This window comes from Oncorhynchus nerka, linkage group LG24 (genome assembly GCF_034236695.1).
Source record: "Oncorhynchus nerka isolate Pitt River linkage group LG24, Oner_Uvic_2.0, whole genome shotgun sequence".
Classification (NCBI taxonomy): Eukaryota; Metazoa; Chordata; class Actinopteri; order Salmoniformes; family Salmonidae; genus Oncorhynchus; species Oncorhynchus nerka.
In genome coordinates, this window is record NC_088419.1 from 15,608,324 (window position 1) to 15,635,312 (window position 26,989).

At 43.7% G+C, this 26,989-nt stretch overlaps 1 protein-coding gene across 1 annotated transcript; it reads left to right on the forward strand.

The window, feature by feature from the left end:
- Positions 1 to 13,607: 13,607 nt before the first annotated feature.
- Positions 13,608 to 26,644, forward strand: mrap2b (melanocortin 2 receptor accessory protein 2b). The gene is made up of 4 exons (XM_029630655.2): positions 13,608 to 13,621; positions 13,782 to 13,941; positions 21,327 to 21,426; positions 25,170 to 26,644. The coding sequence occupies exons 2-4, from the start codon at positions 13,815 to 13,817 to the stop codon at positions 25,639 to 25,641; spliced, it is 699 nt and encodes a 232-aa protein (XP_029486515.1). The 5' UTR covers positions 13,608 to 13,621; positions 13,782 to 13,814; the 3' UTR covers positions 25,642 to 26,644.
- Positions 26,645 to 26,989: the final 345 nt, after the last annotated feature.

A 26,989-nucleotide genomic window follows, 5' to 3' on the forward strand; every position in this document is an offset into this window, starting at 1 on the left:
TAATAAAATGATAAATAAATGAGGCAGGAGGCATCGGTGAATAGCCCTCTTTGGGTTATTTTGAGACACAATAAAATGTTGCAGTCCCCCAGAGCGACACAATAGGTGAACCACACTCTGAATTCTGAAATAGCCAGTATTGTTTAAAGGGGAAATATGGGGTTGTGGTAAACAGCTGAGGGATGGGGCCGGAGAAATGTAACCACTCTCAAATTCATAGACGGAGCTATACATCCATGAGATCAAAATGATAGTTTTAAGAATGTTTTGAAGCTATACAGCGTTTATAAGGTTACCAACAATGGAGTAAAATATAGTTCTGATGGGGGGTTCTGATGGGGTAAGACAGTTGAAATATGCTCATGAGTTCTGTTCTTTAATAATCAATGGCTACTTGTCATTCATTTAGATCCCTGATTGCTCCTTTAAATATGCAGTACTTTCAAATAGGGTAGAACCAACAGGTCATATTATGCTAATTAGGTGTTTTGTACTGAGCTACAGTTGTAACACTGAATTTTAATTGAAATGTGGTGTAAATCAGGATATGTGCCAAACGGCACCCTATACCCTGTTTAGTGCACCACCTTTTGACGAGGAGCCCATAGAGCTCTAGTTACAAAGTAATGCACTATGTACAGAATAGGGTGCTATTTGGGATGAAGCCTATGTCGGTTCAGGCCAAATGTAAGCCTAGTTCCTATCTGCATGGGTGAGTCATGAGAGTTCTGCTGCAGTAGCCAGAGCCCATTATGCCTTTCTGGGTGGTGGAGATGTATGAGTGGTAGCCTGGCTGAGACTAAGGCTATATCTATGTAAATATGGACACCGTAGCGTGGTCTCAGATCTGTTTGTGCAGTTTAGCCAACTCCTATTTGGCCAGCGTCGTGCCAAACAGACTGTTGGCAAGACAGCACAAAGGTGTAGGACTAGGTTATGTGAGTGGTTCTTTGTCTAAGGAAAGGATTATAGATTCATATCTGGAGGTAAACTAGAAATAGTAAATTCTCATGTCTTCTTATGATCTTGACAATATTTTACACTACGCAAATTGTTAATAGAGTACATGTTGATCCTCACAAAGTAGGCATTACACAGACTTTTCAGTTAAAACATAACTCGCTCACAAGGCCACATCACAAGGCTGCCTTTGAGCACTACAGAAGACAATGGCCTAGTTCTATAGCAGGCCTACAAAGCCTCAGTAGAAAGATCCCAGGCATGTCCTTTGTAAATCATTGGTATTCCCTGTCTTTCGTACGAGGAGTGCACAGCATGTAAACTAGCTTACAACCTACACTAGAGTAGTTAGCTCTCCAAGTAAGTCCACAGAATGAGAAAAGGATTTGATAGTCATGATTCTGAGTTGGAACGAATGGGGGGATAATTCGTTCCTATTTCTTTGCTACATAAAATAATGCACGTGCTGCAACACCGACAAGCCAACAGTGTTCATTCCCTACATGAGAAGGGCCAGAGGAATTTATGATTTGGACAAATATGCTTGTTGAGTGTAGCATCCTTTGATACTGCCTAAAATGCATTAGGAGACACAGCATTCTGTTGGGAATGGATGGGTAGATGGATTGATGGGTAGATGGACAGATTCATTCATTTGTGAACGTTTATTCTCCTTCCAGAGAAAACTATTTCCAAAGTTCCCCTCATTTACTACATGAAACATCCCTCATCCCTGCACATGTAGAGCATGGGGATGTATGAAACTGACTCCCCAGCCTGAAGTGTCCCCACTTGCATCGCCAAATTGCTAGCTTTTCGGTGGCACCGACACGTGTGCTAGCAAAGGCAGAGGTCCTGGGTTGGCGCCTCGGTAAGAGACAAATCAGAAGGAAGCAGTATTCGCAAAGCAAGCAGTGTAACGTCCACTACACACACACACATAGGCTACACTGTAAAACAAATTCTAGTTGTTTAAAATTATTATTATTAAGCAACTGGTTCCACAGCCTCTTTTCAGTTTACTCAACTTTTCAGTCAAAGTGTTACCTGAACTTAATATTTCTAGTTGTGCCAAACTTAGGTTCAACTTGAGAAAATGGCATGAATTTGGCATGCTCTAACAACGACCCTAACAACGATAGCTTCTTGAATCTCATTGTGATGCAGGGAGGGACACTTTTAGGCAGGGGGACACTCTTTGGCATGACAGGTCCACACTTGGGAACATAAGCAACCATTTGAATTTAAACAGGTTCTCTGGCACTAAATGTGTATCAGCCAATTCAAATAATTGATTTACTTAAACGTGACAGAACACTAAATTGTAGCTGGTTGCCTCAGATAACATGATCTTATAATCTCCACCCGGCCAGAAGAGGGCTGGCCACCCCTCATAGCCTGGTTCCTCTCTAGTTTTCTTCCTATGTTCTGGCCTTTCTAGGGAGTTTTTCCTAGCCACTGTGCTTCTACACCTGCATTGTTTGCTGTTTGGGGTTTTAGGCTGGGTTTCTGTACAGAACTTTGAGATATCAGTTGATGTAAGAAGGGCATTATAAATAAATCTGATTTGATGACACACGTTAGCCTTATGGTAACCTCAACAGGTGGCACTGATTATATCCAGGCACAAATTCTTAACTTTATATCCACCAACCAATGGCATTTTTTTTTAAATAGGTCAACCGTGGCCACTAGACGTATATTTTAAACCTACAAATTTGCTCCGTTGGTCTGTAACAAAAGGTTGTGTGCCAATATTACACTGTTGCATCCTTGACTAGGCTACCATCTACTACTAACGTCAGACAACATTTTTACGTTTTCGTATATATGACGAAAAATGTTTTTGGTGTATATGTTTCACACACATTCATGAGATTTTATGGAAAAAATATATGTGGGGCTTGAATTTTCTAGCTCTACCCTTAGACTTAGTTGAAACAACTACAACTTTTTGGAACAGAATGGGATTTGAGATAATCTTGTTGATGGTGCTATAAATAAATGATTCCATAGATCAATGGTGCAGAAAATTAATATCTCTTATTATGTTTTCATGTACCATAGACCACCTCTAGCGGTCCACATCAATGACCACTGATGAACTTCTTGATTGGTTGTTGGTGAGTGATGTAAAAAGTTGAAATATCAACTTGTCATATTGATTCAAAATAATGGGTGAGGCAGATTAGACGATATATAATGAAAATATATAACGAAAAATATATTAGCCCTCATCTCGCCACTGTTTCTGGAAAACAGCTGAGCAAGGTTATGTATTATATATAGTCAACTAAAACTGAAACTAAAATAAAAACTACAATTGAAAAAACAATTTAGTAAACTGAAATAAAAAAATAAAAACATTCTGCTAAGGGGCCCTCCTACCTGACCTGTGAGCCATGTAAACCATTTGCCATTGCCACACAGTCACACCTGATACCCCAGTGCTCCCACTACAATCCTCCCTCCTTTAAAACAGTTTGCTTCCTCTACATTTCATTACATTTCATTATAGTACAACGGTTTGATTTGTCTAATCTTAGCAATTTCTTCTTAGCTAGCTACATAGCCGTCTTTGTATCAAAGATAATTGCGTAATTATCGTATTTCGTCGTCCTAACGTAGTCTACACTGCTATCTGCCCAGCAGCTAGCCAGCTAGCAAACGTCCACCGTCTACCGAATAGCAGCACGGTAGAAACTATTACACTCAACTGAACGACTTGATTAGTGTAGTGTTAGCTAGCTACATAGTTGTCTTTGCTGTCTTCGTATCCAAGATAATTGTGTAGTTTAGAGTGTGTAGTTTTAGAGTGATTATCTTAATTTACCGAGGTTAGCTAGCCAGCTATTTGTCGTCCTTAACGTAGGAGACACTGCTAGCTAGCCAACAGCTAGCCAACGTCTACCGAATAGAACTTCCGCACTCAACAACCCGGTCGCATTCCGCTTCGCTCCACAGGTAGTATCACATTTTCATTTCATTTCATTACAGTATAACGGTTTGATTTGTTTGATCGTAGCTAGCTACATAGCTAGCTACATAGCCGTCTTTGTATCAAAGATAATTGTGTAGTCTAGAGCGATTTTTCTAGGTTAGCTAGCCAGCTATTGTCGTTCTTTTAACGCAACGTAACGTAATCAACACTGCTAGCTAGCCAGCTAGCCCCGAATAGCAGCACTGTAGAAACTATTACACTCAACGGAACGACTTGTGTCAACAACGCAGCCACTGCCAGCTGCCCTTCTGTCCCGAGCTGCCCCTCTGTCCCGAGCTGCCCCTCTGTCCCGAGCTGCCCCTCGGTCCCGAGCTGCCCCTCTGTCCCGAGCTGCCCCTCAGTTATGTGGGGATCAGGGTGAGGACTATTAGGCCATGGTCGGCGGAGAAGGTGGATTATCCCAGGACGCGAAGGGGAGGAACTAGGACATTCATGGAGTGGGGTCCACGTCCCGAGCCAGAACCGCCACCATGGACAGACGCCCACCCGGACCCTCCCTATGCTCTTGTGGTGCGTCCCGGAGTCCGCACCTTAGGGGGGGGGGGGTTCTGTCACGCCTTGGTCATTATATTTTGTGTTTTTGGTATATGTTTGGGTAGGCCAGGGTGTGACATGTGTTTATATGTTGTTTTCGTATTGGGGTTTGTATAGTTGGGATCGCGGCTGTTTAGGGGTGTGTCTAGTTATGCGTGGCTGCCTGAGGCGGTTCTCAATCAGAGTCAGGTGCTTGTCGTTGTCTCTGATTGAGAACCGTATTTAGACAGCCTCAGTTTCGCTTTGTATTTTGTGGGTGTTTGTCCTGTCTCTGTGTTGTAGTCACCAGATAGGCTGTAATTAGTTTCACGTTCCGTTTGTTGTTTTGCTTTGTATGAGATTGAGTTATTTCATGTACAGACCAGTATCCCTTCTTTCTTTTCTCTCCAAAACTCTTGAACGTGCCGTCCTTGGCCAGCTCTCCCGCTATCTCTCTCAGAATGACCTTCTTGATCCAAATCAGTCAGGTTTCAAGACTAGTCATTCAACTGAGACTGCTCTTCTCTGTATCACGGAGGCGCTCCGCACTGCTAAAGCTAACTCTCTCTCCTCTGCTCTCATCCTTCTAGACCTATCGGCTGCCTTCGATACTGTGAACCATCAGATCCTCCTCTCCACCCTCTCCGAGTTGGGCATCTCCGGCGCGGCCCACGCTTGGATTGCGTCCTACCTGACAGGTCGCTCCTACCAGGTGGCGTGGCGAGAATCTGTCTCCTCACCACGTGCTCTCACCACTGGTGTCCCCCAGGGCTCTGTTCTAGGCCCTCTCCTATTCTCGCTATACACCAAGTCACTTGGCTCTGTTATAACCTCACATGGTCTCTCCTATCATTGCTATGCAGACGACACACAATTAATCTTCTCCTTTCCCCCTTCTGATGACCAGGTGGTGACCAGCATGATGACCAGCATGTCTGGCAGACATATCAGTGTGGATGACGGATCACCACCTCAAGCTGAACCTCGGCAAGACGGAGCTGCTCTTCCTCCCGGGGAAGGACTGCCCGTTCCATGATCTCGCCATCACGGTTGACAACTCCATTGTGTCCTCCTCCCAGAGCGCTAAGAACCTTGGCGTGATCCTGGACAACACCCTGTCGTTCTCAACTAACATCAAGGCGGTGGCCCGTTCCTGTAGGTTCATGCTCTACAACATCCGCAGAGTACGACCCTGCCTCACACAGGAAGCGGCGCAGGTCCTAATCCAGGCACTTGTCATCTCCCGTCTGGATTACTGCAACTCGCTGTTGGCTGGGCTCCCTGCCTGTGCCATTAAACCCCTACAACTCATCCAGAACGCCGCAGCCCGTCTGGTGTTCAACCTTCTCTCACGTCACCCTGCTCCTCCGCTCTCTCCACTGGCTTCCAGTTGAAGCTCGCATCCGCTACAAGACCATGGTGCTTGCCTACGGAGCTGTGAGGGGAACGGCACCTCAGTACCTCCAGGCTCTGATCAGGCCCTACACCCAAACAAGGGCACTGCGTTCATCCACCTCTGGCCTGCTCGCCTCCCTACCACTGAGGAAGTACAGTTCCCGCTCAGCCCAGTCAAAACTGTTCGCTGCTCTGGCCCCCCAATGGTGGAACAAACTCCCTCACGACGCCAGGACAGCGGAGTCAATCACCACCTTCCGGAGACACCTGAAACCCCACCTCTTTAAGGAATACCTAGGATAGGATAAAGTAATCCTTCTCACCCCCCCCCCCTTAAAAGATTTAGATGCACTATTGTAAAGTGGCTGTTCCACTGGATGTCATAAGGTGAATGCACCAATTTGTAAGTCGCTCTGGATAAGAGCGTCTGCTAAATGACTTAAATGTAAATGTTAAATGTAATGGTCTAAGAATAAGTAGAGCTATACAGAACAAAATGAGGTATAAAAAACAATATTTATTGAATAGAATATTTTCTATAGAATCTTAAGATAAGTGAATATTAACATTAACATAAATAAGAAATTGTAGAAAATACAAAATGTAGAAAATTATAAAACATAACACTGAGCTTTGGCTCTGCTGCCTGGTAATTAGTCCAGTCCTCACGATATTATACAAGCTTTAGCTTTGTCTATACAATGTAAACATAAGCCTAAAAGGCTATGGCTGCAGCTATATGTCTCAAAATAGTCTAATAAAACCTCTACAGCCTGGGCGTTTTCAGCATCAGCATGGACACCAGTCTGTCTGGGCACCAGTCTGTCTGGGCACCAGTCTATCTGGGCACCAGTCTGTCTGGGCACCAGTCTGTCTGGGCACCAGTCTGTCTGGGCACCTGTCTGTCTGGGCACCAGTCAATCTGGACTGTCTGGAAGAAATGGAGAAAGTATGTCACATAGTTAAGCAGTCAGTCATTTACATAAATGCACTTCTGCCATACAATCTTAAATGTTACTAAGTGTGTAAACATTTGAATGTTTTTATTCATATCTTACCATCACAATACTCGTCTTCTGCACATTCTTGAGGAAAAATAATCACAATGATACCATCGTAGGACATGTTTCCCCTTGTCAGGATTTATGCTCATGATGGCCAGACCACTCAAACGTTCCTGTGACATGGAAGACCTCAGGTAGCTTTTGATGAGCTTTCATTTTGAAAAGCTCCTCTCTGCCGATGCTACTGTTACTGGTAGGGTGACTGTAATTCGGATAGAGTTCCTCCCGGTTTTTCTCACAGAGAAAGGAAAGCAGCTCAACGGCAGTATCTTATCTGATAGCAGATCAGGTCAATTCTGAATCTCGTGTTCCAGATACTTTCCACTGATGTCACAGTCATCTCTGAAGGTTAGAGTGTTTTCAACTTCCATGCAGTGAGCCTTTAAAGACTCACTGGACATCTGAGAGGCAGTGCTGAAGTTCAGCAGTACTCCATGTTTGGTTTTCACCTGATTGAGTGTTTCAAATCTCTCATCCATGAATGTCACAGCAGAGACGACCACAGTGTTGAAGTAGTTGACTTCAAGGTTTTTCAGAGCATCAGTCACTGGTTCATCAGGAACCTCATAGCTCAAATGACTCTTGCTGTTCCTCAGTCTCTTCTCTTTCAGAACAGCCTTCACATGAATTTCTTCACAAATGCTTTTGGCTGTAGTCTGGGCCTCAAAGAATCCAGTTTCCCAGTATGTTTCCCAAACCTCAGAAGCCTGATACCTGATTGCATGAACACCTTGGAGCCTACTCTCCCACCTTGTGGCACTCCATAACTTCACGGATATGTTCACTTGTTTCTTCAAAACACTCCATCTTTGTGTGCCAGCTGAAAAGAAGGTGAAGAGCTTTTGCACATGCCCAAAAAACCTAACTGAATCTTTTGCAGATTTGGCAGCATCTGCAATGACGAGGTCTAGAGTATGTGCTCCACATGGGACGAACACGGCTCTGGGATTTCTTTCAGCAGTCTGGCTTGTACTCTTTGGTGCTTGCCCTTCATGTTGGCCCCATTATCATATGCTTTCCCTCTGTAATCTTCAAATGGAATCTTCAGCTCGTTCAGCTTATCTAAAATGACAGTGGACAGATTCAAGCCTGCTGTAACCTCAACATTCACAAAGCTGAGGAAGTGCTCCTTGATCTCTGGCTTTCCCTTTAAACCCACGCTTCTCAAAATAATGGATATTTGCTCCTGGTGACTAATGTCAGGCGTACAGTCCAAGATAAGAGAGAAGAGAAGAGAAGAAGAAGAACTTTGAGTCTCTTACTTGAGTCACTATTGCTTCCAGAATCTTGTCACTAACAATCTGTATCAGCTTATTCTCTTTGCGCTTCCCAAGGTAATGAGCACGTGTCTCTCCATCTTTCATTTTGCTGAGATTACTTTCCATAACGGGGTTCAATTTTGCCAGTAATTCAACCTCTTTTAGTAAGTTTCCATTATCTGGTTGGGAGAGTTTGTCTGATGAACCCCTGAATGCTAGGTTTCTTTGGGCCAGAGACTGGGTGATACTTATTAAACGTGTAAGAACATCCCACCATCTCTATCTTCAGCCTACAAAATTGTCATTTGTATTTGGTCAAGAGTCTGTCCCCGATTTAGGCACAGATCAAGTTCTCTCTGCTTAATCATATTATCTGTGTGTTCAGGACTACCCTCATGGTGTTTCAGAATGGCGTTGATATTTGACCAGTCATTCACACCTTTATTATTTTGTAGTCTTTTGTAAAAAAGAGCTTACAGCATAAGCAATACACAGCGTTGTTTTTGATTGAAAATGAAAGCCAGCTCCTGGTAATCTATTCCCAATTTAGCCAGCTCCTGGTAATCTATTCCCAATTTAGCCAGCTCCTGGTAATCTATTCCCAATTTAGCCAGCTCCTGGTAATCTATTCCCAATTTAGCCAGCTCCTGGTAATCTATTCCCAATTTAGCCAGCTCCTGGTAATCTATTCCCAATTTAGCCAGCTCCTGGTAATCTATTCCCAATTTTGCCAGCTCCTGGTAATCTTTTCCCAATTTAGCCAGCTCCTGGTAATCTATTCCCAATTTAGCCAGCTCCTGGTAATCTATTCCCAATTTAGCCAGCTCCTGGTAATCTATTCCCAATTTAGCCAGCTCCTGGTAATCTATTCCCAATTTAGCCAGCTCCTGGTAATCTATTCCCAATTTAGCCAGCTCCTGGTAATCTATTCCCAATTTAGCCAGCTCCTGGTAATCTATTCCCAATTTAGCCAGCTCCTGGTAATCTTTTCCCAATTTAGCCAGCTCCTGGTAATCTTTTCCCAATTTAGCCAGCTCCTGGTAATCTTTTCCCAATTTAGCCAGCTCTTGGTAATCTATTCCCAATTTAGCCAGCTCCTGGTAATCTATTCCCCATTTAGCCAGCCCCATGTAATCTTTTCACCATTTAGCCAGCTCCTGGTAATCTATTCACCATTTAGCCAGCTCCTGGTAATCTATTCACCATTTAGCCAGCTCCTGGTAATCTTTTCCCCATTTAGCCAGCCCCTGGTAATTTTTTCCCCATTTGACAACTGTCTCTGTAATACGCCTGAATGGAAACCTCTTCTAGACTTGTCTTTAGGGTAAGAAAAATCCAGTCATGGTTTGAATGGACCACTGAGCACTAACTCAGTCCTCATAAAGTCTGTTAAGACTGGGGGCCAATCTGCTGGGCCAATCTGCACTGCAAGCTATCACATCAACTTAACGTTACTGTTATTTGCTGACATCAAACTTGGAGAGGAGAGAACACAAGTTTACCTGATCGCTGTTCCCACAATTCACTCTCGTGGTGTTTTTTTGTTGTTTTCTTTTCGTGACCAGAAGGATAGTTCCACTTCATCCTCTCATCTAAGTTGTAAACACTGACACCCGCTTTGACACGAGAGGAAGGCGGGCCCTTGCATAATTTGCAGGGCCGCCCGGCTCTGTTAAGCTTGAACTCAACCAACCTCAAAGGTAATCTGAACAGCGCCTACAAAGAATCATACAAACAATTTCAGTATAAAGACAAAGTAGGACAGCCACCAGCTATTAGTAACTGCACATCAACGGCAATGTTAGGACAACCAGCGTTATGCCTCGATCACACCGACAGTGTTTTTGAGCTAAATGGTACGCACCAGATTTGCCAGTCATTGCTGTGAGATGTTACCCCACTCTTCCACCAAGGTACCTGCAAGTCCCCGAACATTTCTATGGGGAATAGCCCTAGCCCTCACCCTCCGATCCAACAAGTCCCAGACAAGCTCAATGGGATTGAGATCCAGGCTCTTCACTGGCTATGGCAGAACGCTGACAATCCTGACTTGTAGGAAATCACACACAGAACGAGCAGTATGGCTGGTGGCATTGTGATGCTGCAGGTACTACAATACATTAAGGACAGGAATGTGATCCTCCAGTCAGGAAAAAGGCAGCCAATATCAGAGCCTTAAAGGAAGAGATGCAGACTCATAGAGATGGATAGGAGTCTCTCCTGTCTGAGGCAATACTGATTGCTGCGCAAATGGATGTTGCACCTCAATTTAGCAAGGAACACAGCCGCCAGAGGAAAAGGAAGAGATTCCACGATGAGAGCTCTCAAGAGGAGACAGCAACGGTACAGCCGCCAGAGGAAAAGGAAGAGATTCCATAATGAGACCTCTGAAGAGGAGACAGCAACGGTACAGCCGCCAGAGGAAAAGGAAGAGATTCCACGATGAGACCTCTGAAGAGGAGGCAGCTCAGGACAGTGCAGCAACGGTGTTTCAGAACACAGTGTTTTTTACTGCTATGGACGACATCATAAGTGACTTGGCCACTAGGCTCTACACCACTGCAAAAATTGTAGAATCATTTTATGCTGTTCTGAAAGTTGGGCAGATTAGTGAGGATTAAGTCTCTTCTGTGTGCCAACCACTGATCATGAAGTGAAGTTGAAGTTTCATATGCTTCCACTTTCCCCACTAACTTGTCCCCTCTTGGTCTCCTGAATGCAATTTGTAAGATGCAGCTGCAAAGCATTTATGGAGAAGTGTGCATTGCTTTACGTATATTTTGCACACTGCCTGTGAATGTAGCTGGTGGCAAGAGCGCTTTCAGTAAGCTAAAACTGATAAAAACTATTTGTCCCAGGACAGGCTTTGTAGTCTTGCCATGCTGTCCATTGGTCAGTTAGCTAGAAAGCTGGACTTCAAAGACTTGATCAGTGACTTTGCTAGAAAGAAGGCTTGGCGCTGGGCTCTTGGTGAGTAAGGCTGAGTAAGGGTCAGTGATAACTGTTAAATGGCATGGCTATGGATATTGGATCACTACACACATGATGCCCACAAGCTGAGAACAAGACTGAGAACAGACTAAGAACAAGATATATCTCAAAGTAATGGCTGGATTGCCATAAAATGTGTTGTGCACAATCAAGACCCTAAGTGGAAGAAACCTATTGATTTGATGACCACGTGACCTTTCCTCTAGCGCCACCATCAGGCCTTTTCATTTCCATTTTGTTTTCCATTTTCCATTTCCACTTTTACAGCTGCTTATTTTCTAGTTGGTATGTATACTAAGTTCAACAATCTGCTGCTTATTTTCTAGTTGGTATGTATACTAAGTTAAACAATCTGCTGCTTATTTTCTAGTTGGTATGTATACTAAGTTAAACAATCTGCTGCTTATTTTCTAGTTGGTATGTATACTAAGTTAAACAATCTGCTGCTTATTTTCTAGTTGGTATGTATACTAAGTTCAACAATCTGCTGCTTATTTTCTAGTTGGTATGTATACTAAGTTCAACAATCTGCTGCTTATTTTCTAGTTGGTATGTATACTAAGTTAAACAATCTGCTGCTTATTTTCTAGTTGGTATGTATACTAAGTTCAACAATCTGCTGCTTATTTTCTAGTTGGTATGTATACTAAGTTAAACAATCTGCTGCTTATTTTCTAGTTGGTATGTATACTAAGTTAAACAATCTGCTGCTTATTTTCTAGTTGGTATGTATACTAAGTTCAACAATCTGCTGCTTATTTTCTAGTTGGTATGTATACTAAGTTAAACAATCTGCTGCTTATTTTCTAGTTGGTATGTATACTAAGTTCAACAATCTGCTGCTTATTTTCTAGTTGGTATGTATACTAAGTTCAACAATCTGCTGCTTATTTTCTAGTTGGTATGTATACTTAGTTCAACAATCTGCTGCTTATTTTATTATTTGGTTTGTTATATCATTCTATAGATGATAATGTTAATTTATTTTAATTGAAGGTTAAATTTATATTGATTTTAAGTTATTCATGAATGTTAAGAGAATTTTCCATTCAAGAATTGTACCATTAAAATTACATTTAGATTGTAAAAGATGGCTTTTAGCACATTTCTTATAGAGGGTATCAGTCTTGTATCAAATAGTGAATTCCACTATATGCAGAATGTTGCATGTATGTCTACACAGTGTTATATTTTCACAGCTCACTGTCAGTAAATATCACACAGTAATATTGGACTACAAGAGAGTTACAAGCCTGCAAAGATAGAGTTATCTAAAGCTTTGAATGGGTCGATTGGGTTCTGGGGGTGTGTGGTTACAGCAATTGGGCAGGGTTGGTGTGGCCTTGGCCTGTGGTGGTGGGGCCCAATGTGATATCTTTTCATGGGGCCCAAAATCCCTGGAGTGCCCCTGCCGACGATTATCCTTTTGAATCCAAGTCACATTAAGATTGATTTATAATTGGAACCAAACCTCATCACCTTATGTATTCTCCCCCTTGTGGCAGGAAGTGACATCCCCAAAAACACAAATTATAAGCCTGAATCACTTAAATGGCTCTTAGCCTCCCACACATAGGCTACTGTCTGTCCCTAACACTGCAACTACATCTGAATCTGAAACTAAATAAAAATAAAATAGGAATATAAATTATTTTATAAAACTCTAATAAATAAAAACTATTACAAAATCACAAAACTATAATAACCTTGCAGCTGAAGGATGGGTCTGGAGAAATGTAACCACTCTCAAGTTCATGATATGATATCAACATTATAGTTTTAACCGTGTTGTGAGGCTATACAATGTTTGTTTACAACCATATTTTTTTTTACAAACAAAGGAGCAAAACAAGATCATATTTTGGGTTCTGGTGGTGTTAGTTGAACCAAGCTCATGAGGCATGTGTATCTTATATTCTTCAAGAATCAATGTCTATGTATGGTTCATAATAATTTCAGTCCAAAAATGGATGTATCAATCACAGATTGCCCCTTTAAGAGGCCTATAACATTTTTTTTTTTACAATAGGCCTACATTACTGAGTTTACCCATTCACTAGATGTTTGACAACAACGCCTCCCTTCGCTCATCCAATCCAATTCAATACCCAAAGCCGATCAATATGAATATATTATCCTAGGTTGCGTCACACGGTATCCCACCAGCGCTGCTGCTTATCCAACCGCAGTGAACCCTCGTGCGGAGGCTACTTGATACTGCGCTTTGCAGGCTTCTATAGCGACAGTGTGATGCATAGCCTAGGTGTGATGTCCTGCTGATGCACATACTTGAAAATAACGCAGCTGAGTTTGTCTATTTGTGATGTTTTTTCTACTTTTCTCTTATCTTGAATTCGCATTTGACGCGCCGAATCTGGTCATTTGTTCGCGACTGAATTACCGTTTCCAAGAGTGGATGCTGGATGAATGAAATGCAGGTAGGCAAAAAACGTGAACATTTTACTTCAATTGGAAACTTTTCATCTGTTCTTATATTTCTGGAAAATGCTTATGGTTCGGTTTTCATACGGATACCCTGGTCTAAGTCAGTTGTTCAGCATGCCAATACTTTTGCTGTTATTTTTTGTCTTCTCTTAGGTCTGGTAAACCCAGTGACACAGTCCATTTGAGATGTCCGAAATCCATAATTCTAATCAAAGTCGACCCAGCAGCACACGTGGCAGTGATTATGTGTGGCAGTATGAATATTATGATGATGACGAGCCCGTGTCTTTCGAGGGTCTCAAGGCTCATCGATGTGAGTGACATTTTATTTTACTAAACGCCTTCCCTGGCCTCTTAATGAAACGCTAGATAAGTCAATTGATTAGTCAATTGATAGTGTGTGTGCACATTACATTTTGTCGGCGTGAATTTGTCGCTGTGCGTGTGTGTCTGCGCGCGTGCATGTTTGTTTACACTCCCACCACGTCTATCCTCTATGTTAATTAAGTTTCTATAATTGCATCAGGCAGCTGCTTCCCTAATTGTAATGCTCCTTTTTTCAAAATCAGTGGGACACCACTGGGCACAGACTGGTTCAATCAACCTCGTTTCAACATCATTTGTCAACATATTCTGATGTGGAATCTATGTGGAAAATACAGTGGATTTGCAAAAAGTCATCAACTGTTGTTTTGAGTGAAAATTCAACCACAGGATTATGTCATTATGGTAACCAATTTTCAACTAACTTTATAAAATATGTTGAATTTGTACCTTTGAAGCAACATCAGATACTCTATGCAATATCCTCTATAAGAAAAAAGTATAAACTGGATGGTTCGAGCCCAGAATGCTGATTGGCTGACGGCCGTGGTATATCAGACCGTATGACATTTATTTTTACTGCTCTAATTACGTTGGTAACCAGTTTATAATAGCAATAAGGCACCTCAGGGATTTGTGATATATGGCCAATATACCACAGCTAAGGGCTGTGTCCAGGCACTCCGCGATGCGTTGTGTATAAGAACAGCCCTTAGCCGTGGTATATTGGCCATATACCACACCCCCTCGTGCCTTCTTGCTTAATTATAAACTGGACAGCACCTTCTACTGGAGAGTTGAGCCATCTACAGCTATCCCTTTGGTCTTCCATCCAGGGTTTTAACCAAGCCCAGCTTAAATATCTTTCACTGACTATTACCAATGTGAGAATGATTTGAGAAATCTACACCTAATAGATTCACTGTTGCAATCAAAGTCATCCCAAAGGGTACGTTTAACAGAGCAAATGAAATGTTAAAATACTTCAATCATAAACTCAGCAAAAAAGGAAACGTCCCTTTTTCAGGACCCTGTCTTCATTGTAAAGGGTTTAAACACTGTTTCCCATGCTTTTTCAGGACCCTGTCTTCATTGTAAAGGGTTTAAACACTGTTTCCCATGCTTGTCTTAACTTCCGGCGCCGACAGAGATGGCCGCCTCGCTTCGCGTTCCTAGGAAACTATGCAGTTTTTTGTTATTTTACGTGTTATTTCTTACATTAGTACCCCAGGTCATCTTAGGTTTCATTACATACAGTCGAGAAGAACTACTGAATATAAGATCAGCGTCAACTCACCATCAGTACGACCAAGAATATGTTTTCCGCGACGCGGATCCTGTGTTCTGCCTTACAAACAGGACAACGGAATGGATCGCATGCAGCGACCCAAGGAAACGACTCCGAAAAAGAGGGAAACGTAGCGGTCTTCTGGTCAGACTCAGGACAAGGGCACATCGCGCACCACTCCCCAGCATTCTTCTTGCCAATGTCCAGTCTCTTGACAACAAGGTTGATGAAATCCGAGCAAGGGTAGCATTCCAGAGGGACATCAGAGACTGCAACGTTCTCTGCTTCACGGAAACATGGCTCACTGGAAAGACACTATCCGGGGCGGTGCAAACCTTGGATCATTGTTACTCTAACTTCCGCGACGCATATAAGGCCCTGCCCCGCCCCCCTTTCGGAAAAGCTGACCACGACTCCATTTTGTTGATCCCTGCCTACAGGCAGAAACTTAAACAAGAGGCTCCCACGCTGAGGTCTGTCCAACGCTGGTCAGACCAAGCTGACTCCACACTCCAAGACTGCTTCCATCACGTGGACTGGGACATGTTTCGTATTGCGTCAGATAAAAATATTGACGAATACGCTGATTCGGTGTGCGAGTTCATTAGAACGTGCGTTGAAGATGTCGTTCTCATAGCAACGATAAAAACATTCCCTAACCAGAAACCGTGGATTGATGGCAGCATTCGCGTGAAACTGAAAGCGCAAACCACTGCTTTTAATCAGGGCAAGGTGTCTGGCAACATGACCGAATACAAACAGTGCAGCTATTCCCTCCGCAAGGCTATTAAACAAGCTAAGCGTCAGTACAGAGACAAAGTAGAATCTCAATTCAACGGCTCAGACACAAGAGGCATGTGGCAGGGTCTACAGTCAATCACGGACTACAAGAAGAAACCCAGCCCAGTCACGGACCAGGATGTCTTGCTCCCAGGCAGACTAAATAACTTTTTTGCCCGCTTTGAGGACAATACAGTGCCACGGACACGGCCAGCAACCAAAACATGCGGTCTCTCCTTCACTGCAGCCGAGGTGAGTAAGACATTTAAACGTGTTAACCCTCGCAAGGCTGCAGGCCCAGACGGCATCCCCAGCCGCGCCCTCAGAGCATGCGCAGACCAGCTGGCCGGTGTGTTTACGGACATATTCAATCAATCCCTATACCAGTCTGCTGTTCCCACATGCTTCAAGAGGGCCACCATTGTTCCTGTTCCCAAGAAAGCTAAGGTAACTGAGCTAAACGACTACCGCCCCGTAGCACTCACTTCCATCATCATGAAGTGCTTTGAGAGACTAGTCAAGGACCATATCACCTCCACCCTACCTGACACCCTAGACCCACTCCAATTTGCTTACCGCCCAAATAGGTCCACAGACGATGCAATCTCAACCACACTGCACACTGCCATAACCCACCTGGACAAGAGGAATACCTATGTGAGAATGCTGTTCATCGACTACAGCTCGGCATTCAACACCATAGTACCCTCCAAGCTCGTTTATCAAGCTCGAGACCCTGGGTCTCGACCCCGCCCTGTGCAACTGGGTACTGGACTTCCTGACGGGCCGCCCCCAGGTGGTGAGGGTAGGCAACAACATCTCCTCCCCGCTGATCCTCAACACGGGGGCCCCACAAGGGTGCGTTCTGAGCCCTCTCCTGTACTCCCTGTTCACCCACGACTGCGTGGCCACGCACGCCTCCAACTCAATCATCAAGTTTGCGGACGACACAACAGTGGTAGGCTTGATTACCAACAACGATGAGACTGCCTACAGGGAGGAGGTGAGGGCCCTCGGAGTGTGGTGTCAGGAAAATAACCTCACACTCAACGTCAACAAAACTAAGGAGATGATTGTGGACTTCAGGAAACAGCAGAGGGAACACCCCCCTATCCACATCGATGGAACAGTAGTGGAGAGGGTAGCAAGTTTTAAGTTCCTCGGCATACACATCACAGACAAACTGAATTGGTCCACTCACACTGACAGCGTCGTGAAGAAGGCACAGCAGCGCCTCTTCAACCTCAGGAGGCTGAAGAAATTTGGCTTGTCACCAAAAGCACTCACAAACTTCTACAGATGCACAATCGAGAGCATCCTGGCGGGCTGTATCACCGCCTGGTACGGCAACTGCTCCGCCCTCAACCGTAAGGCTCTCCAGAGGGTAGTGAGGTCTGCACAACGCATCACCGGGGCAAACTACCTGCCCTCCAGGACACCTACACCACCCGATGTTACAGGAAGGCCATAAAGATCATCAAGGACATCAACCACCCGAACCACTGCCTGTTCACCCCGCTATCATCCAGAAGGCGAGGTCAGTACAGGTGCATCAAAGCTGGGACCGAGAGACTGAAAAACAGCTTCTATCTCAAGGCCATCAGACTGTTAAACAGCCACCACTAACATTGAGTGGCTGCTGCCAACACACTGTCATTGACACTGACCCAACTCCAGCCACTTTAATAATGGGAATTGATGGGAAATGTTGTAAATATATCACTAGCCACTTTAAACAATGCTACCTTATATAATGTTACTTACCCTACATTATTCATCTCATATGCATACGTATATACTGTACTCTACATCATCGACTGCATCCTTATGTAATACATGTATCACTAGCCACTTTAACTATGCCACTTTGTTTACTTTGTCTACATTCTCATCTCATATGTATATACTGTACTCGATACCATCTACTGTATGCTGCTCTGTACCATCACTCATTCATATATCCTTATGTACATATTCTTTATCCCCTTACACTGTGTATAAGACAGTAGTTTTGGAATTGTTAGTTAGATTACTTGTTGGTTATCACTGCATTGTCGGAACTAGAAGCACAAGCATTTCGCTACACTCGCATTAACATCTGCTAACCATGTGTATGTGACAAATAACATTTGATTTGATTTGATTTGTTCAATGAACCATAAACAATTAATGAACATGCACCTGTGGAACGGTCGTTAAGACACTAACAGCTTACAGACGGTAGGCAATTAAGGTCACAGTTACGAAAACTTAGGACACTAAAAAGGCCTTTCTACTGACTCTGGAAAAACACCAAAAGAAAGATGCCCAGGGTCCCTGCTCATCTGTGTGAATGTGCCTTAGGTATGCTGCAAGGAGGCATGAGGACTGCAGATGTGGCCAGGGCAATAAATTACAATGTCCGTACTGTGAGACGCCTAAGACAGCGCTACAGGGAGACAGGACGGACAGCTGATCATGGCAGACCACGTGTTACGACACCTGCACAGGATCGGTACATCCGAACATCACACCTGCGGGACAGGTACAGGATGGCAACAACAACTGCCTGAGTTACACTCCATCAGTGCTCAGACTGTCCGCAATAGGCTGAGAGAGGTTGGACTGAGGGCTTGTAGGCCTGTTGTAAGGCAGGTCCTCACCAGACATCACCGGCAACAACGTAGAATATGGGCACAAGCCCACCGTCGCTGGACCAGACAGGACTGGCAAAAAGTGCTCTTCACTGACAAGTCGCGTTTTTGTCTCACCAGGGGTGATGGTCGGATTCGCATTTATCGTCAAAGGAATGAGCATTACACCGAGGCCTGTACTCTGGAGCGGGATCGAGGTGGAGGGTCCGTCATGGTCTGGGGCAGTATGCCACAGCATCATCGGACTGTGCCTGCAATGGCAACAAGCTATCTCAAGGCTGTGCGTTACAGGGAAGACATCTTCCTCCCTCATGTGGTACCCTTCCTGCAGGCTCATCCTGACATCACCCTCCAGCATGACATTGCCACCAGCCATACTGCTTGTTCTGTGCATGATTTCCTGCAAGTCAGGAATGTCAGTGTTCTGCCATGGGCAGCGAAGAGCCCATCCCCCCCCCCCCCCCCCATTGTGCCTTGGTGGAAGAGTGGGGTAACATCTCACAGCAAGAACTGTCAAATCTGGTGCAGTCCATGAGGAGGAGATGCACTGCAGTACTTAAACCCCCCTTTGTTCAGGGACACATTATTCAATTTCTGTTAGTCACATGTCTGTGGAACTTGTTCAGTTTGTTTCAGTTGTTGAATCTTGTTATGTTCATCCAAATATTTACACATGTTAAGTTTGCTGAAAATAAATGCAGTTCACAGTAAGGGGACGTTTCTTTTTTTGCTGAGTTTATATTCAATTCTGTAATTTAGGACTAAAGCATTTAGGAAGTCATCAACAGCTATTGTTTAAATTCATCCTGGGATAAAATATATAGCCAATGTCTATAGGCCTAGGGTTTCATGCTTAGGTTTACAGTGCCTTGCAAAAGTATTCATCCCCCTTGGCGTTTTTCCTATTTTGTTGCATTACAACCTGTAATTTAAATGGATTTTTATTTGGATTTTATGTAATGGACATACACAAATAGTCAAAAAAAAAAAAGAGTGAAATTTTAAAAATGACTTGTTTGTAAAAAAAAATAACATATGGAAAAGTGGTGTTTGCATGTGTATTCACCCCCTTTGCTATGAAGCGTCTAAATAAGATCTGGTGCAACCAACTACCTTCATAAGTCACATAATTAGTTAGATTGCACACTGATAGACTTTATTTAAGTATCACATGATCTCAGTATATATAAACCTGTTCTGAAAGGCCCCAGTGTCTGCAACACCACTAAGCAAGGGGCACCACCAAGCAAGTGGCACTATGAAGACCAAGGAGCTCTCCAAACAGGTCAGGGACAAAGTTATGGAGAAGGACAGATCAGGGTTGGGTTATAAATAATCTGAAACTTTGAACATCCCACGGAGCACCATTAAATCCATTATTAAAAAATGGAAAGAATATGACACCACAACTAACCTGCCAAGAGAGGGCCGCCCACCAAAACACTCAGACCAGGCAAGGAGGGCATTAATCAGAGAGGCAACTAAGAGACCAAAGATAACCCTGAAGGAGCTGCAAAACTCCACCACGGAGATTGGAGTATCTGTCCATAGGACCACTTTAAGCCGTACACTCCACAGAGCTGGGAATTATGGAAGAGTGTCCAGAAAAAAATAAGCAAACATGTTTGGTGTTCGCCAAAAGGTATGTGGGAGACTCCCCAAACATATGGAGAAGGTACTCTGGTCAGATAAGACTAAAATTGAGCCGATTTGGCCATCAAGGAAAACACTATATCTGGCGCAAACCCAACTTCTCTCATCACCCCGAGAATACTATCCCCACAGTGAAGCATGGTGGTTGCAGCATGCTGTGGGGATGTTTTTCAACGGCAGGGACTGGGAAACTGATCAGAATTGAAGGAATGATGGATGTCACTAAATACAGGCAAATTCTTGTGGGGAAACCTGTTATAGTCTTCCAGCGATTTGAGACTGGGACGGAGGTTCACCTTCCAGCAGGACAATGACCGTAAGCATACTGCTAAAGCAACACTCAAGTGGTTTAAGGGGAAACATTTAAATGTCTTGGAATGGCCTAGTCAATGCCCAGATCTCAATCCAATTGAGAATCTGTGGTATGACTTAGATTACTGTACACCAGCGGAACCCATCCAACTTGAAGGAGCTGGAGCAGTTTTGTCTTGAAGAATGGGCAGAAATCCCAGTGGCTAGATGTGCCAAGCTTATAGAGACATACCCCATGAGACTTGCAGCTATAATTGCTGCAAAAGTTGGTGGGGTGGGGGGGTGAATAGTTATGCACGCTCAAATTTTCTGTTTTTTTGTCTTATTTCTTGATTGTTTCACAATAAAAAATATTTTGCATCTTCAAAGTGGTAGACATGTTGTATAAATCAAATTATACAAACCCCACAAAAATCCATTTTAATTCCAGGATGGAAAGGAACAAAATAGGAAAAATGCCACGGTGGGTGAATAATCAAATGGAATCGACCAGTGAATAATACGTTGCATTCACTTCTCCATCTCATCCAAAAATCTCACCAAAACAATCTTACTGTATTTAAAGAGAGGGAATAAGAGAAACCTGAAAGACAGAGGGAGAGATGGAGATGATGTAACATCTTCCAACACAGTGTGCTTGTTTTACAACTTAATGACTATTTACTGACCGGAACTGGACCATAATCCCTTGTTGATCTGATGTTGCAGACTCCATCGTCATCGGCTTCTGGGTGGGACTAGCCGTGTTCGTCGTCTTCATGTTCTTCATCCTCACCCTGCTGACCAAGACAGGAGCCCCGCACCAAGAGTGAGTTGAAAACAGCCCCTCTTTCCCCCCCTAAAATGTACAATCTGTCTACCCCATCTACGTTCCCCATTTCCCCTGAAACCCTCTACCCCTTACCTCTCCACCCTTTGCTGGGAGCCCTTCCTTGCAGTTTCAAGGCCTTTTTCTCAATTGTCTGTCTGTCCCCACCTCACCTTCTCTCTGTTATCTGCACTAATCTAAAATAATTGAGCAGGTGAAATCCAGCCTAATTATGAGTTTACACCATATTGTTTTCACCTGCCAAGTATTTTCTAATCAGTACAAATGAAGGAGAAGACCAGAGGAGAGAACAGATTTTTAGACAATTGAGACAGAGCCAAAGACTGATTCCCTCGATCATATCCAACCGTCTTACCTACCGCACTGCAGAACAACTGTGGCTAACATTTAGCTTTTTGGTTATATGCTATTAGCAGAACTTCCATTAGTAGAAAATAAATAAGAAAGAGAGGTATATGTCAAGAAGAAATAAGGAGCTTTATTTATCTGTTTATATTAATTTGTCTCTGCATCAATCCATTAAGTCTCACCTCTGGAGGCTGTTTCATGGCACTTTAGAGGCAGATGGCTTGGCTCTGGAGTGGAAAAGGACTAACACTAGAGCTACCATTAACACAAAACACTGGTGACACACTGGTGTGGAGGTAAGTCTCAATGGAAAAAGCACCATTTGTGCTGTCTTGCTCACTCCCATATGGTTATTGGCAAGACAGCACAAACAGATCTGGGACCAGGTTAAGAAAGGCTACCTTTGGGAAAAAAATAATAATCTAGTAATCACCCAGTGAATATAATCTGTTCTCTCCGTAATGTGATAAATCGTCAGTCTGTTAAGATTATTTCTGAATTACACAATCTAATAAAGGATTCAATCAAATGTTGGATTATAAGACATTCAGGAGCTATATTGCTGTCCTTGAAAGTAATATAAATTCATTGACACGTATTGCTCCTTCTGCTTTGTCCCTTCCCACTGGGCAACTGTTGAATCAACGTTGTTTCCACGTCATTGCAACCCCAAAAAATCTATGTGATGTCGTTGAAACAATGTGGGAAAAGTATTGGATTTGCAAAAAGTAAGGTCATTTTGTATTTTTTTCCCACCCAACTTTTAACCTAAATACAATGACATGGTGTCATTTTTGTTGTTGATTTCACGTTAAATTGACGTTAGTTGACAACTCAACCAAATGTAAATCTGGACTTGAACTGACGTCTGTACCCAGTGGGTTCTCCTCTTCATCTTGCTCACATCCTCGCCACTTAACTTCTCTGCTCTTTCATAGACTTCTCTCTGCCCTCTCCTTTCCATCCATCCATCCTCATAATCTTTCCTAAAGTCCTATTAAATTGAATTTCTCTCCACTCCTAACCTTCCCCTCTTCTCTTCTACTAACCCTTCACCTCAACTAACCTCTCCTCTCTTATCCTTTCCTCTGTTTCTAACCCCCTCTTCTCTTCTCTCCTTTTATCCTCTCTCTTCCCTCCTCTCTAACCCCCTCCTCTCCACTCTAACCCCCTCTGTGAGAGAGATGGCCATTACTCTAACACTTAAAAGGCTTGAAATCGGACTGAGAATGTCCTATTCAAAATTACTTCATTTAAAACTGCAATAGCAGAGAAAGTTAAACATACAAAACAGGCAGCTAAAACTTATATGGCTCACCGTAGTTAAAAGTAGTTCTGAATACAAAGGACATGGTGTTATAAATCCTTTGTGCCAATAGTGGATTGTGAGCACTAACATAACACTTGCTTGATGTTGTTGAGATGAGGATAAGGCAGATATTTCATTGGTGTTTTCAAGTGGGACCCTTCCATCTTAAATGTTTCGTTGATGAGTCCACAGCATTTCCAGAAGGCTCAACAGTGAATTCTGGTATCCCAGAACCAGCCCCCTCTATACCTGCACAATCTCAATCTCCTCCACCCTCACTTTGAGGCCCATCTGGGTTATTTTCTCTACAGCCAGAGCCACTGGCTACCCCTTTGAGCAGCCTCTGAAGTTGCCTTCATGGTTTGACATAATGCTTGGCAGTGGATCCCAAGGTCCTTCAGCAACCTGGTAGTAGATGTTGCCACAAATCCACGACACCCAACCTCCATTGGGCAAACTCTTGCTTTCCAGCCTCCCTGCTCGGTATCTACTGCAAGCTCAGCCTCTTCCTCTCGTATGCCTCGTCCTCCTTATCATCCCAAGGCACAGTTAACTTCACAAAGTAGAGAGCGCACAGAGACAGGGACCATGGTCTACTATAGTACCAGGTTTGGTCTTAGGTTGGTAACAGCTGTTGTATCTCAGATGGAGTCATTGGTCCACATCAGTCAGCATTTTCCATTCTAGGGCCGCATTCAGATTTCCAGCCTTTGTCCTTGGAGAGAGATTTCTCCGTTTTTGTTCTCCTCCGTGGACAAATGCTTTTTGTTTCATATGGTCAGGTGTTCTGGGAGGCAAGGCATTGATGGTTGTTCACTTGGTTTCAAAGCTTCAGCTTGGCAGGATGGATGGACCTGTCAATGCTCTTGAGTCCTCTGATGGTTTCCTGCCTTAGCACCTGGGCTGGGTCTGTGTCCTTGAGGCTTGCATCATACCGTCGTCACCTGGACTGGGTCTGTGTCCTTGAGGCTTGCATCATACCGTCGTCACCTGGGCTTGGTCTGACCTTGAGGCTTGCATCATACCGTCGTCACCTGGGCTTGGTCTGTGTCCTTGCGGCGTGCATCATACAATACTTCCAAGGGTTGTTATGGGCTGCTCTGTTGGTATTGGCTCATCATTGATGAAGAAACCTTTTGTCAGACAGTTTACCTTTGGTGATAGACATGCTTCTTGATTTGCAAGGTATTTATTCAATCTTCATTCTGGCCCACTTGAAGTTATCTTGAAGTTATCCAATCAGACACCTGGTGCATGCTGCAGTAGTGGTCATTGTTGTTGTCGTGTCTTTGGCTATGCCAGATTAAGTGATATATGACATGCTATTCTATAAAATAATTTGTTTTTTTCCAGGTGATCCTCCAGCTCTTACTTTTAGAGTTATGCTTTTTTCCTTGGTGAAAAGCGCTTTGATGAATTTGAAAGGAATAATTAATTGAACCCACCTGGTGTCCCAGGTCTAAATCAGTCCCTGAGTAGAGGGGAACAATGAATAAACGCAGTGGAACTGGCTTTGAGGTCCAGAGTTTAGTTTGAGGGCTCTAAACCGTAGGTTTATACACACTTTTTCTTTCTTTCTGGATGGGCTCAATACACTCCACTTTTGATGTTTATGTGCTTGAATTAGCCTGCTCAGAGACTGGGGTACTGATATTCTGCAAACTTTGGTTTTGCTCGAGTCACTGAACATTCGACTGACTTAAATGACTTCTCAAGAAGTACTGATCAATGCGAGGCCCCTGTTCTCCCTCCTCCAAGCACATTCTACTGACACAAACATTCTGGCACACCTACTTTAAGATGGCAGGTGACCCAGTTACTGAGCTGAAACCCCTGTGTCAATTGCCGACTTCCATTAACTGGACCAATAGAAACAGTTGACAATGAACACGACTGCAATTGGTTGAAAATTATGGAAAATACCTAGTTACTGGTACATTTGGCTCTATAAAAACCTGGAATAAAAACACTTTAAAATGAAGGTCTCTATTGAAGGCCTCTCTTTCACACCCTCCCTCTCTCCTCTCCTTGTAACATCTCGCTCTCTATTCTCCCTCCCCAACAGAAACGCGGAGCCGTGCGAGAAGCGCCACCGGCTGGGGAACTGCGTCGTGGACATCCACTGCCCCCAGGGGGACTCCCTGGCCGACGAGGACAAGGCCTTCTCGCGCCCCCTTCTGGACGAATCACGCTCCTTCTTCTACATCAGCAAGGAGAAGCAGGGGAGAGGGGATGGATGTGGGCCACATAGGGTCCGTGGGAGTTTGGGAGGACGCAGCTCCTTCGGGTTGGAGGAGATGGGGGAGGCGGGGGAAGCCAGCGAGCGGGGAGACGGCGGTATCGACCTCCAGGGACTTCCAGAGGAGGGAAAGTCAGAGAGGGAACACAGCTTCCTGTCGCACCACTTCGACATTCCCAACTTTGTGAACTCGGAGCACAGCTCAATGACGGGAGAGGATGATCTGCTGCTGTGTGAGCCGCCCGCCCTCCTGGACAGCCAATCGTGCGTTCAGGATGGCCACCACGTCATCAGCTGAGGCCCCGCCCCATCCACATACATCATTGACATCATTATTGGAGATATGTTACCATAGCTGCAGATGAATGGCAATACTTGAGTTCCAAATGGCCTCTGCTCATTTCTTTTATAGGAGTGTGGACTAACAGTTACTGTAAAGTCACACTGACCTCACACATGACTACCAGGGTTGTGTTCATTAGGGCATGCAACAAAAAACATTTTGCAACATAAAAACGAACATTTGTGTTTCTTAATGGACAATTCCAGTTAGTCCCGCCCTGTTTCAGTCCGTTTTCCTGTGTTTGGTGACTCATGAACATGACTTAGCTCTTTTCCATCTGGCTATTGGCTGAAAATACTCTCTACAAACCACCATCAATCAGCCCCTGGTGAACCTTACTTGTTAGCTTGTACTAATAGGTTGACACAGGGTGACAATGTTTTCTGCAAGGGAGAATATTCTCAAGTTGAAACTGCAGCGTCTTTTTTTTCACCTTTATTTAACTAGGCAAGTCAGTTAAGAACAAATTCTTATTTACAATGATGGCCTAGGAACATTGGGTTAACTGCCTTGTTCAGGGGCAGAACGACAGATTTTTACATTGTCAGCTCGGGGATTCGATCTAGCAACCTTCCGGTTACTAGTCCAATGCTCTAACCACTAGGCTACCTGCCGCACCGAACCATCACATTATCTTAATTGTCTAACTCGTGAATTCATTTTATAAGTATGGGCTGGATGACACTACACTGGAGAGTTGAGATGCCTCTTTATGAGAAACCATCTCATAAAGATTTAATGAAAAAGCAGAGAGGGGGTTGGAGAAGAGCGAGAGAGAGAGACTGTGTGGAAGACATATTGATGAACACTAGTCTTCCGTTGCCCTTGTCGTATCTTGACTGAGAAATGTTCCAGACAGAAACATCATCAGACACTAAAGAAGCAGGTTCTAAACGCATAAATGCATGTATAAATACTGTTCATGTATAGATGGTTATACAGGTAATATAAACCATTAGCCATGAGTCTCTGAGTGTTTTTTGTTAACAGGTATATTACACTAGCATAGCATAGACAGCTAATTAAAGTCGTCGGCCAGCTTCAGAACCTGCAGCTGCATCTAATCTAAGCTTTGTTTGCTTTAATTCATCTTTATGAAAGAACAGAAAAAACAAACCTTTCATAATACAAACACATTAGTCAATAACAAGATGACAATACAAGGTACAAGGAGATTGTCTCATTGTAAGTTAGAGGAGATGTCATCCTGCATTCATCTTGCAAAGACTAGCTTGCGTCCCAAATGGCACCCTATTCCCTTTAGTGCACTACTTTTGACCAGGGCCCTATGGGCTCTGGTCAA

Bases quoted from the DNA above. Each gene is read 5' to 3' on its own strand.
- mrap2b (XM_029630655.2), top strand. From the start codon at position 13,815: ATGTCCGAAATCCATAATTCTAATCAAAGTCGACCCAGCAGCACACGT. The intron at 13,942-21,326 runs GTGAGTGACATT...CTGATGTTGCAG, and splicing joins GGGTCTCAAGGCTCATCGAT to ACTCCATCGTCATCGGCTTC. The intron at 21,427-25,169 runs GTGAGTTGAAAA...CCTCCCCAACAG, and splicing joins ACAGGAGCCCCGCACCAAGA to AAACGCGGAGCCGTGCGAGA.